At 46.9% G+C, this 13641-nt stretch overlaps 1 protein-coding gene across 1 annotated transcript in view; it reads left to right on the forward strand.

Annotated features, from left to right (window-relative positions):
* Nucleotides 1-209: 209 nt before the first annotated feature.
* The window catches only part of ahrrb (aryl-hydrocarbon receptor repressor b), a 29334-nt gene continuing 15902 nt past the window's right edge, over nt 210-13641 (forward strand). The window contains exons 1-3 of the mRNA XM_062517411.1: nt 210-217; nt 548-613; nt 1635-1816. Coding sequence (XP_062373395.1) covers nt 552-613; nt 1635-1816 — 244 coding nt within the window. The 5' untranslated portion in view covers nt 210-217; nt 548-551. The remainder of the gene's footprint in view (nt 218-547; nt 614-1634; nt 1817-13641) is intronic.

The raw sequence follows: 13641 nt of genomic DNA on the forward strand, positions 1-13641 counted from the left end.
CCACTCATGTACACACATCCCATGAGTTCAGTTGGGAAATAGACGAATGTGAAAACCTAATGCAAAGTAGTCATTAGCTCTCAAAGAAGTGATTTATTACACTAATGCAAACTGTCAACAGTTGCGACCGGTTCTTTTCATAGCTTCAGGATCTTGTCTACTACAGCTATTGTACTTTTGTGAAAAGGAATATCAAGCTGTCTGAACGGGCTATTTGGTGAGTTATTCAGTGATAGTTATTACTAGTTTGTTAAACTCTGTTTCTGTGTAATTCAAAACTTTGAAATTGTCTTTTGACATTGTCAATTTACCTACTAGTGCCATGCGCTCCTTTGTTGTCAAACAATAGCACAGCAGCACGCTGTAATCCGGATAGTCTTCCTTTGAATGTAATGCCATTATCTTAGTTTACACTCACACACCTAAGTCTCAGAGCTTTTTAATACAATGTCTTATTACAGGTACATTTAAAGGAGATAAGATACAACTATTAATTGTGTGATATGATTTTGAGAGTTTTTGACAAGGTTGATTGATATCGTTCTAGTACCATGATTCCGCCGGGGGACTGTTTATATGCCGGGAGGAAGAGGAGAAAGCCTGTCCAAAAGCAGTTAAGTTTTATCCTAAATGCTTGTTTACAGAATTATTGATTTATTGTGTGCATAATAATTATTAGTTTGGAAATACTGTGTGGCTAGCTACCAGTGTATTTCTTTGTATGTCTTGAAATGGATTAAGTTTCAGGAAGTGCCATAACTAATTGAATGAATGCGTAAAATGCACTTAAATGCAATTTCACAACCATTTATAGCATTTCATTTGCATGTCAGGAAAAGTTTACTTTGCAATGTAGGCTATGTCTTTATTCAGTCATTGTTATTATGACTTTTCATTCCAGTTATTGTTCTTCATTTTGTTAATTTATATACATTATTATTAGTAGTAGTTTTTTTAATGTAATTTGTATTGATTATATAATAATAATAATAATAATAATAATACTTATTATTATTATTATTGTTATTATTATTTCACTTGTTTCAAATTCGCACTCAATATATTAATTTCTTTCCTATAAATGGGCCTCCTGTTTGACTCATAAACTACTTTAATTGGTTCTACAAATGTGTGTAATACATTAGCATCAATATGGACATCCTGAAGGGAGATCCTTGAGAGATACTTGTGAAACATTCCACAGTGTGAATTCAGACACTTGTTTATTTCATATATTTGAACTTCCTCGTGAGTTACGTTATTAATAGCAGAACAGTTTTCAGAAGAGTCACAAAAACACCAGAGAACTGCTAGCCACATTCCTCTTTGTACATTATTGGTGCCAAGTTCAGTTCTTCACTTTAAAAAGTGTTTAGCTCTGACTTTTGCTGTTGAACATGCTGTAAAATCAAATGGAAGATCAGTCAACCAAAAGATTAAAAACATAAAAGTTCCCAGGTAGCATAAACCATCAGAACTTGTGATTATACTTATATACCAATGTATGTTGTCTGTGTTTTAATTGTAAGTAGAAACTTGATGAAACTTAGATCTGTAATCAATGGCACACTTTTTCCTTGAGTTGACTAACTTCTGGCCCTCTCATTTTTGACATCTGCGAACTGCTTTAACAGAAAACCGGCCTCGGCCAACCAGAAGTCCAACCCGTCCAAGCGGCACCGCGACCGGCTGAACGCAGAGCTGGACCGGCTGGCCAGCCTGCTGCCCTTCACCCCCGACGTCATCTCCAAACTGGACAAACTGTCCGTGCTCCGCCTGAGCGTCAGCTACCTGCGTGTCAAGAGCTTCTTCCAAGGTGAGGGCCGTCATGGGCTCCCTCTTTCCCCTCACACTGCTGCGTGGGAGTTTGGCTCATTTGCATAAGTCCGTTAGATTTTTTTGGTGGGAACCCTCGCCAGCCAAACACACCCCTAGGTCACCCCGCTCCGCCCAATCAGTATCACGCTCTCTCCATACTGCGGAGGTCTGACGCGTTATTCAGAAGGAGATCCGATGAAATAAAGAACTCAAATGTGTGAGCGGGTTCATTCATTCTGCCCCATTAAGTGAACAGTATTTCATTGGGCTCTTTGTTTATTAGGGATGGCCAGTGAACATGTGAACAGTATCCCTGGTCAGAGTGTCAGGGCCCGAGTGGGAAGTTCCATTAAATGTGTCCATCATGAACACAGCATATAGAAGTGCATACTGTTTTGGCAGTAAGATATTATTTAATGAAATCATAAGGAGTAGCTTTAATAACCTTTTCTAAATGGCCTTGTAGAGATATTTTAGAAATCTGTTATTGCTGAGTTTTTTGGTTTGTTTGTCTGTTTTTGTGGGCTAGATGCCGTTGCTTCAGGCGGTATGAAGTGCTCACTCTTCTATGAGATTCTTTAATGTGGTATTATGTAAAAAGGTCATCACCCCCTTAAACTACCGTGCTTTCTTATTTCTCGTGATGTCCTCATGCGGCGTGGGACTAGGCTGAATGACTCCATTTGCTGAATCATTTTCCCACTTAGTGTCGTCTTTCCTTAGTCTACTATGTATTTCACGTCTTCGTTAGACTCCTTTAATTAACTCTCAATTATTAATAAGACCGAAAAAAGAAACTATTTCACTCTTGGAACCTCAACCTAGTGCTTAGTATGAATGCATTTGCTACATGTGTATATTTTTTGTAATGTAACCCAATGTTGTCTTGATATTCATGACCTGAATAAGATGCAACTTGGCCTAAATGAGATGCAGCTCCTGGAAGAGCCAGGACCCTGTGTATGGAAGCGGGAGCAAAGTTTAGGGGCAAAGGACACTTTCTTTTCTGTCTTCTGGGTGTTTCTTTTGCTATGCACATGGACACATGGCGTGTGTGTGTGTGTGTGTGTGTGTGTGTGTGTGTGTGTGTGTGTGTGTGTGTGTGTGTGTGTGTGTGTGTGTGTGTGTGTGTGTGTGTGTGTGTGTGTGTGTGTGTGTGTGTGTGTGTGTGTGTGTGTGTGTGTGTGTGTGTGTGTGTCTGTGTGTGTGTGTGTGTGTGTGTGTGTGTGTGTGTGTGTGTTTGTGTGTGGAGTCACCATGGAGTGGGCTGGGGAGCGGAACCCTGGGCTGTGTGCGTGGCACGCAGGTGTTCCTCCAGCTCAGCACCAGGCTCACGCCACTAGGGGGACAGCGCCAACGCCAAGAGCACGCACGCGCTAGGCTGAGTGTGTGGGTGTGTGTGAGTGTATGTGTGTGTTAGAGAGATAGTGAGAGGAAATATGTTATGAAAAATTACTCTCTTTAAAATCACTCAAAGGGAAGCGGTTTCTATAGGAAAACTTATCAGTTCCTCCATCCTAACCCAGTAACCCAGCTGTGTGTGTGTGCAGTTTATTTGTTTATTTATTTTTGTGTGTGTGTGTTTGTTTATTTGTTTATTTTATTTGTTTTTGTGTGTGTGCACTCATAGTTTGGTTGGTGGATGATTTGTGCCTAATTTCTCATTTGCGATTCGCTCACACATACTGTAGTTGATCGGCCCCACGATGGGCCATGGCTCCGTGTTGAGATTCTGCACACTTCCACCTGAGCCTAGTGGCCCTCTGCTGCAGTGGCTCTGCTCTGGCTCCCCCCGTTCCTGCGGTAAATAATTGCTGCAGATTAACTGTCAGTGTGTTGTGAGATGTTTCAGCAGTTCATATATGTGACCCTTGCTACTCAAGACAACATTGTTACGGCCCAGCCTCAGTGGGTGCGGTGCGGCTGTGGCGTGGAGCTGGCTGAGGTGCGGCTGCTGGCTGAGTGTATATATTATCTCTGTCACAGCCTTGATCCCTCTACAGATATGTGATTAATACAGGCGTTGGAGATTTGAACTTCTCAAGTAGACCTCACCTTTTCCTGAAATTCATCTTGCTGTGGCCTTCTGTGTAGGGCCATGCGTGGGGGTTGGGTGTGTGTATTTTGTATGTGTGTTTGTTTTTGTATGTGTATGCATGTCTGTGTTGTGTGTGTGTGTGTGTGTGTATGTGTGTGTATGTGTGCGTGTGTGCATGCATGTCAGTGTTGTGTGTGTGTTTTCCCTCGTTTTTCAGCTCCATATCCTGTCACCTTGTAACCCATGAAATATATCATGTCAAGGCAGCTGATATATGAGGAGACGTGACAGGTTGGTTTGAGATTCAGATCAGGTGACTCTGGGTCATATAGATGGAGATGGGTCATCACTGCTTACTTTTGGGTGTTTGTGTGGTCTTTTCTTTGGTCTGATTTTTCCCTTCTTTACCACCAACTTTGAGTTTCCAATGTGCTTTATAAATGAACTTAAACTGACATACTGTACCTTGCTTGGTCAGGGATAAAGGAAGTGTGAATCGATTTGCTAAATTTCTCGCTCTCTGTGTAATTAATTAAATGTCTCGTTTTTCTTTCAAAATCTCGTAACGTGGCAAAGAGATGGAGAATGCACTGGAACCAGAGTATGGATTAGGACATTTAGCCTCAATGCGTCGCCTTCACAGAGGCCTTTGTGCTGTGGTCTCACATGAGTAATTGCATAGATTGGTCCTGCATGACAAAGGCCGTAAGTGACTGACCCCAAATCGTGTCTGGTCGCGACACAAAGTATTTTGCCTCGGCACGTCGGAGCTGAGAACCCAGCGTGAGCTCCTGTGAAGTCCTTTTGTTGGCCCAACACCATTGTTGAGTCTCTGTCCGGGCCAATTACACTCAAAGTCAGATGCTACCGCAATCAGGCAAACACACACACACACACACACACTCACTCCCAAACACACACAACACCTACATACTCCCAAGCACTCACTCTGCCTTGACAATATCAACACTTGTGGAAGCAGAAAAACAACAGGAGACACAAATACCACCATTAACTTCCTCTAGAGCACAAAAAAGATCATAAATACCTCTTTCGCATCTCCAATTTTACTTTTAGTGATGGTTTCACAATAACTGCACACTGAGGTTACTTTAGGACATTGTGACTTAAAATCTAATTCATTTAAGTGCTACAGCTTCTGTAGTATCATTATGTTTTCTGTAGTATTCATATTATATCGTATCATGCCATCCTTCCCGTTCTAAAGGGTGTGATGTTGCTGAATTGTTCTCCTTGGCAGACTGGAGTGGCATGAGGTCCATGCCACTACTGTGCCCTGACCTTGCTGGTCCTCCAGTGAAGTTGGGCACCCCTGTCTTGACGTGCACCTCCTCTTCGTTGCCAACGGCCGCGCCTCCCCTGTGGCCAGCCTCCTCACTACGGGAAGCACTTAGACATCACGCACACACGTAGCCTCCAAGCGGCCGCTCACAATAGGCTTAGAGTGACAGCTAATAGGATTGGGGCATGCATACGCTGTGTAGCGCTGCGGCGCTGCCTAGGTTTGATCTCGCTGGATGACCTTGTTTTAAAAATAAATGAGGCGAATGAAAAAGGGCCACGCACAGGTGGACCGGGCCGCGGAGGTCTACGGGAGGGCAGCGAGTGAGACCACGCCAGAATCGGGTGCTCCTGGCCGGATGCAGGTGTGTGGTCCGCGCTCCTAGCGGGATGAGAAGAGGTGTCACTGGGCCAACTGTGCCATGTGAACATACTGTAAGACCCAGCAGGAGGACAGCTGAAAGCTACCACCCGCCAGTTTATTAACTGTGCCTAGAGATTAGTTTAGCGTAGCATAGCATAGTTTAGCATGCAGACATCAAGTGTGCGGAGAGACGCTCAACACCGCACCTGTGAGATCTACTGCACATCATTTTAAACGCTGTCCAAGAACAATAGCGAGTGGTCCAGGCCTAGTGTCAGCTGTGCACGAGCATCCATATGGTAATGAGGCTGCTGCTGAGTGAGTGATGTGGGGCCGTGACCTGAAAGAAATCCCTACACCTCACCTTTCATGCTTTGTCAGTTCTCATGCATACATAGAAATGATCCCAGTAGAGCATTCTATCATATGCCTCCCCTGAATAATTGATCAGCGTCGGGGAGGAGAAGTTACCACTACCCGTCTCCGTTCATTTTTTCGCGGTAGGGATGATCTGCTGAATGTGTTGACCTTTTATGAGCCGTGTGAGGACGGCATGGAGCGCACAGAGGGTAGAGCAGAGCAATGGAGTAGTAGAGGATGGGAGAGAAGCCCCTGTCTGTGGGGAGGGAGGGATGGAGTGAGTGAGTGTGGGAAGCTGTAACTCGCTCCAGCACATGAGGGAGTGATTGAGCCTCTGAGCTGAAGGGGGTGGAGGAGAGAGAGAGAGAGAGAGAGAGAGAGAGAGAGAGAGAGGGTGGATGAGAGACATAGTCAGAGAGTGAGAGAGGGAGAGAGACTGAACTAGAGAGTGGGGGAGAGAGAGAGACAGTGGAGCAGAGGCTCATGGGTAATGAATGCTCCAATGAGCCTTTGGCGAGCATTGCGTGACTGAAACCCTGGCAGAGCTGCACTCAGTCCCTGCAGGCGTACGCCGTGTGGCAAGTGTTCGACACACACCCCAAGTCGTCCTGTTGCCGGCACCACACACACACACACACACACACTCAGAGTCTGCTTTTGATGACCTCACACGATGCACAAGTATGCGCCGCGCTGGTGGCAGACGCCAGGTCTAAAATAGGCTTTATGTACCGGGCGTGAGAGGAATGGGACGGGGAAAAGAGAGGATCGAGGGAGAGGAAATTGCTGGCATTATTGTAGTAGGTGGTGAGGTGTGATTTTCCACTGTTCCTTTTCTGATTCCTTTTTGTTTTGGTTCTGCCGCTCTGATCAGATTTCTGTGAATGAGCATGAGTCAAATAGGAAATGAGCCCATCTCCCATCTACGAATAAAAAAGGGAAGTGGAATGTGTAATAAAACACCACATTCTCCACTTCTGTAGATCGCATCACAGTACGGCACAGCACAGCACAGCACAGCACAGCACACTTCCCCATAGCCATTTCCCCATCTGCTCCAGCACATGAGGCGGTGTTGCAATGCTACCCCAATCTAAATATTGGTAAATAAATGAATGAACCCGAATTCCAAGCTTCTGCAATGAATCAGAGCTGCGGCCAATTCTTGATTTTTTTTGCCGTGGTAAGGCATGATGCTATGTTGAGGAGTGTTTGATCACTGGAATCAGTTCATTGTGTTGGTGCACAAAGCAGCTAGTCCAGAGAGGGCAGTAAAAGCTGCACCTTGGCCGTGATTGCAGACATGTGTAAAGGAAGTTGATGTGAGCCCCATTCCCCTCTAGTGTGTTTGTGTTCCCCCTCAGATCTTTTAGCATTGCATTCTTAGGCCATGATGCTCTTCTACCCAGTTGCTCTCGTTTGCCATTTCATGGCAGATTAATGGAGCTCGAGTCTCGTTCTCTCCCTCTCGCTCTCTCTCTTTCTCCCTGTGTCTCTGTCTCTCGACCGCGTTATTTGACATTTTGCCCGCGGCTGCAGGTGCATGACGTTGAAGGCAGTGATTTATTGCTCCCAAAAGCCGACATGATAGTCCAGCGGATGAGTCACACCGTCCAGGCGCTCAGAGCAAGCAGCGCCGGGTTAATGAATACCGGAGGAGCCAGCAGCACCAGTCCACCAGGGCCTGTGCTGTGCTGACCCGCAGTGGTGGCACCGCTCTGGCTCTGGGGCCAGCAGCAGTGGAGCAGTGGAGGCTACAGTACAGAGCTGTGCAGTGGGACAGAAGGGCCACACTCTGCTCATCTGTTTCTTCCGTGTCTTAGGGGGCCAGAGAGAGAGAGAGAGAGAGAGAGAGAGCGAGGGGGGAGCTGGCATAAGGGGGGCACTGTGACTGGCACTGGAGCCAATGGTACCAGCACCGTATGATGTGGTTCAGTGGGGGAGAGGTGCCATGCCACGCAAGGCTCGCCGGCTATCTCTCTCTCTCTCTCTCTCTCTCCCTCTCTCTCTCTCTCCCTCTCTCTCTCTCCCTCTCTCTCTCTCTCTCTCTCTTCTCAGTATCATGCTCAAATTGGCCCCTGAAGCGCAGGGAGCTCCTCTGGCGTTTGGCAGCCGCTAAACCCTTCTTGGCAGATTCTCCCCGGGATTGCGTGCAGAACAGGGAAATTCCATTAGCCAACCCCCCCACCCCCCGCCCTCCTGTCGCTCCTCCACCCCTCTGTTCTACCCCCACCCCCACCCCTGGCCCTGGCTCCTCCACCTCCCCCCTGCTAAATGCTCAAGTGTTTGTGTTCATCATCTGTGAATGTATCGGCTGCAAGAGTAAGAAGCGCTTTGACCCCCGCCCCTCCCTCGGTCCAAGAAAGCAGCAACTCTGGCCAGTCTATCCCCTACATCTGGTCTGTCCTCTCCTGAGAGCACCGCAGATTTTTTCCTCCTTTTTTCTCTCTCTCTCTCCCTCTCTCCCTCTCCTTCATCCTTTCAGCAGGCTGTTTCTGTTCTTCCTGAGTTTCTCTCATTCAAGGGTGTAAGGCTACTCGGTCCTGAATGAATGTTTGTTCAAGCAGATGTAGGAAATTCGATTCTTCATTCAGACATATTCAGCGCCTCTGCGTGTGATTAAAAGCTTTTTCTTAGACTGGTGTCGTGAAGGAACCCTTTTAGTAATTTCCTACGCATTACTGCTGAAAGAATATGACAGCTTCTCCATCTGAAAGATATTTTCGTTTGTAGCTGTGTCTCAGAGGAAAACCATCATGTCCAGACATTCTATTTTGAATTTCTGGACGAAACATTGCTTTGATGTCAAGGCGAAGGTCCGATCATTACAACAGAATATGCACTGTGGTTATGTGGACGCCCCCTCTCTCTCCACAAGCATGTAAATATAAACACAAAGCATGCCCAAGTCCAGACAAATATATACATCCACTGCATCATCCACATGCATCAGACTCAAGTTTGACACATGCATTGTTAACAGGGAGTGTGAGAGCGTTCAGATTGCCTCAAAGACAACATTCATTGATATGTGAGGGTCTGCCTCCGCAAGCAACTGGAAACCAATTCATCTGCACGCCATGCCGTGCCAACCAGCGGTAAATGACCCGAATATGTCATAAAGGAGTTTGGCGTTAAGCTCTGTAGCATTGCGTGACAACTGCAATAATGTCCGCCTGACATGGTGTGTCATTTTGCCGAAGCTGTTTTTTTCCCTCTCCCTCTCCTCCTCTCCTCTCTCCTCCTCCCCATAAGCAAAGAGCTCTTCATGCACTGGTACCTTGTCACTGTGATGTAATGTCACGAACATGGTACCTTTTCTGTGAACAGCCATCACCGTAAGAATCTGGGCTCGTGATTCAGGTGTGTGTGTGTGTGTGTGTGTGTGTGTGTGTGTTTGGTACAGTGTGTGTGTGTGTGTGTGTGTGTGTGTGTGCATGTGTTGCTGTATTCTACTGCATCCTTAATATTTGTGTCCTTGTACCATTTTCTTCATGTGGACATTAATAAATGGTTAAGATGTTTTGCTGTTTGCAGTTGCCTCTGCGGTCGTTATCATCTCCTCGGGTGGATTAGCAGATGATCACTCCACAGTTCTTTTGTTCTCAGAGGCAGCATTGACAACAGTGCCCGTATTGATTTGTTTGAGCCTCCAAAGTCCTCCAAAAATGACCTTGCATTTTTTAATCCATGTGTGATATGAATGATTTCCTATTTAACATTGAGATATGATCAGGTTTGTTATATGCCGGTATTTGTGTGTGTTTCATGGCTGGGCTCCTCTATATGTGTCAGACACAAGTCGTCAATACCACGGCAGCACTATCAGAGTTTGTATAGACTAGAGCTTTGCAGCTATTGATTGTCAGAGTGGATATTATCTTATGTCACAAAACCGAGCGTGAGCTCAACTCCTCTCAATTAGAGAACTTAAGGGGTGTATCGATCGACCCCTCGGCGTTTTGATGCCCCCGTGCCCCCCTCCCCGTGCGTTCACCCGTACCCCTCATGACCCACCCCATCATTATGACCTGTTTTGGTCAAAACATCATCAGCTTTCATTCTCCGACAGATTCACCCTCCGTGATCCTCCATCAGCTTACATGTCAAACGGGCCTTAAATCTAATTGAGGCTGGAAGAGGTACAATTGGAAAGGTTCCAGATATCCCATTGGGTCTCACTGTGTCAGAGCCATGCCATTGGTGGAAACCCTGCATCTCACCAGCAGTCTAATGGCAGGTCTGAGAGATCGAGAAATGAGATTTAGGGTAACACTTCTGCTGCACATTCAATGAGCTCTAAACAGACATTAGATGTTTGAGTGCCTAATCTGCCTATTGTGAGTAAATCTCTTGATTAGAGTAAGTGTATCAAGCATAGGTTAGTCTTTTTAACATTACGGAGTTAAACATTTGTCTGATACTCCGGTTGTAAATCGTTATCCTGATGCAAAAAACACTAACAGATTAAAGTTGTAAATTTGAGCTTTTTTAAGTTTGTATGTATATATGTATGTGTGCGTGTGTATGTCTATGGGTGTGTAACTGTGCCTCAGTGTGTTTGTACTCGTTGTGTGTATTTTGTTGATGTTAGTTTTTGTGTTTGTTTGTGTGTGTATGTGTTTTCTCTGTAGAGTCCCTGGAGAGAGAGTGAGTGTGTGTGTGTGTGTCCGTGTGTGTGTGTGTGTGTGTGTGTGGGTGTGGGTGTGTGTGTGTGAGACGTGACGTGTTGTGATTGTCCACTTCAGTAGCCGTGGCAGGCGGGAGCAGGTCCTGCTGGGGATCACACACAGCCGGGCACCACCTCTGTTTGACCCCCTGTCAGCTCCCGCTGCACTGCACTGTCAGCTCAAGCAGAAACCTGCTGCTGCCGCCACCGCCGCTGGCTGACCAGTCAAATGAATGACTTCGCACACTCATATACAGTACATACACACCAGCATAGATTCAAGAGTGTGAAGGCATACACGCACACACACACACACACACACACACACACACACACACACACACACACACACACACACACACCACCAACAACGGCAACACTGCCTGTATACATCATCACATACATGCACATAAGCATACACACATATTCACATGCATTTATGCACAAATAATTGCATACACAAGTGGAAAAAAAAATTGAGATTCAGAGTCAACATTTTGAGATTTAAATTTGTCGCAACATAGCTGGTGTGTGTCACAAGGAGCACTAAAAGACAGAAAAAGAGCTGGGAGCTGAAATGCCATGCTAAGTGCCGTGAAGTGAACTAGATTAGTTGCTACCTCCTCATTACTTGAATCTATGATTAGAATGACTTAATATATCTGACAGTTTTTTTCAAGTCGTGGAAACGGGCTTCCATACTCATACTAAATATTCTCCCACAAAGGGCAGTGTGGTATTTAAGGTGTGTGCTGGCCCTTTAAGAGGGTGTTTGTGTGCCGCGGTTGTTGTGAAAGTGTGCACTGGCCCTTTAAGAGGGTGTTTGTGTGGCTCGGCTGTAGTGAAAGTGTGCACTGGCCCTTTAAGAGGGTGTTCTTGTAATGTTGCTGTAAGAAAGACGTGCTGGACATTTAAAGTGTAACTCTGTAGTAAAAACAACCTGGGGTATTTACGTTAGTTAACAAATTCAAGTTCTTGACTGAGAGCACAATTACGTTAATTGGTGGAGTTTTAGTAAAGGAGCTGTAGTACTGGCCATTTAAGAGGGTGTCCGTGTAACGTTGCTGTAGTAAAGGGTTGTACTGGCCCTTTAAGAGGGTGTCCGTGTAACGTTGCTGTAGTAAAGGGTTGTACTGGCCCTTTAAGAGGGTGTCCGTGTAACGTTGCTGTAGTAAAGGGTTGTACTGGCCCTTTAAGAGGGTGTTTGTGTAACGTTGCTGTAGTAAAGGGTTGTACTGGCCCTTTAAGAGGGTGTTCGTGTGGCTCCAATGTAGTAAAGGCTTGCGTGACTTCGCCAGACCAGGCCCTGACCTCAGAGAGATGCTTATGAAAACGATCTGTCCATCAGAGCAGCGCCCAGTACAGCAGACCAGCAGAGCTGCCCAAGCACCACACAAATGCGCGCCCACACACACACTCACACACACACACACACACACACACACACACACACACGCATACACATATGTAAACACAGGCACTCTCTCTCACACACACACACACACACACACACACACACACATATAAACACATGCACACATACAACACACACACATTCGCATACAGTATGCATACACACACAAATTCATTCATCACATAAAAAACACAGAGCAGGCTGTCTCTCCTTCAATCCTTGTCTTGTTTCCCTTGGTCTTTCATTTCTCTCTCTCTCTCTCTCTCTCTCTCTCTCTCTCTCTGTTCTCTCTCTCCCAGGCCGGCCTAACACTACTGTAGCACGCAGAGCTTACAGGGGCCACTCCGCTCACACACATTTTCACACACGTTTGGAGACACGCCTCACACATTCACACCCCTGCATGTTAAGTGTACCCAGACACGCTCTCCTCCTCCTCATCACTGCCCCCCCTCTTCTCCTCCTCTCCTCCTCTCCTCTGCTCTCCCTTGTCTGGTGTGTTCCCCGGAGTGGGAACATTCTCGTTATCCCACCCCGGGCTCCACTGACACCTCCATTAGATCCCAGTGCGATTGGAGCGTAACACCTCCATTACCCCCTCTCCCCTCTCTCTCTCCCCTCTCTCTCTGTCTCTCTCTCTCTCTCTCTCTCCTTACTGTCTGGTGGAGAACGCGCTCAGTCATACGGAGCACTTCCACTCTTGCTGAGCTACTCTGGGATTCCACGGGAGCGGGCAAGCCCAGTTCCCATGTAGCCATGTAATGTGATGCACCTCAGAGAGCGCTGGGCCTCGTGGAGCACTTGTCTTAAATGGCCGTTTAGCCGCTGCGCTGGGCCAGAGCCAGAGCCAGCCACGTCTCTGTCAGGCGTCTCCTCCAGGCACCGCTGCGGTCTCATGGGTAGTGGTCCTGTTCCAGTGGGAGATCCAGCGCACAGGTCTTTGTTCATCAGCAGTTCAGTGTAGTTCAGCATCACTATTGTTTATGCTTCAGGCTACCTTGTTGACCAGGCTTGTTGGAGCTCAGATGCTGTGTACAACATGTGTGCAAACAAATATGAACACACACATGTGCGCACGCACACACACACACACACACACACACACACACACACACACACAAATGTGCATGCACAAAAGCAGAAAGTGGGTACACACACACACACACACACACACACACACACACACACACACACACACACACACACACACACACACACACACACACACACACACACACACGCACACCCCACCTGACCTGTGTGAGCTTGATGCCCTGTGACAAGGTTGGCCCCTGCACAGACCCCCCCTGGGGGGACGTCCACAATCAGAGTGGAGTCCCTGGGCCAGCGCAGTGCAGTGCTGGGGAAGTGAGTGCCTGCCTGCCTGCCTGCCTGCCTGGCAGCTCAGTCGCATCCATTTATCCCCCCTCTTACTTCAATTATTCATCTGCAGCATCAGGCCAGCCAGGGTGGCCAGGGTGAGGGCGCACTCCTCCTGCCTCCCTTTGTTTGGGACAGCTTGCCTTGCCTGCATGGCTCTTAAGGGCAAGCAGGGTGAGGGGGGGAAAGGGTGCCATGGATGAAGTGTGTGTGTGTGTGTGTGTGTGTGTGTGTGTGTGTGTGTGTGTGTGTGTGTGTGTGTGTGTGTGTGTGTGTGTGTGTGTGTGTGTGTGTGT

This window comes from Sardina pilchardus, chromosome 2 (genome assembly GCF_963854185.1).
Source record: "Sardina pilchardus chromosome 2, fSarPil1.1, whole genome shotgun sequence".
In the NCBI taxonomy this organism is placed as follows: domain Eukaryota; kingdom Metazoa; phylum Chordata; class Actinopteri; order Clupeiformes; family Clupeidae; genus Sardina; species Sardina pilchardus.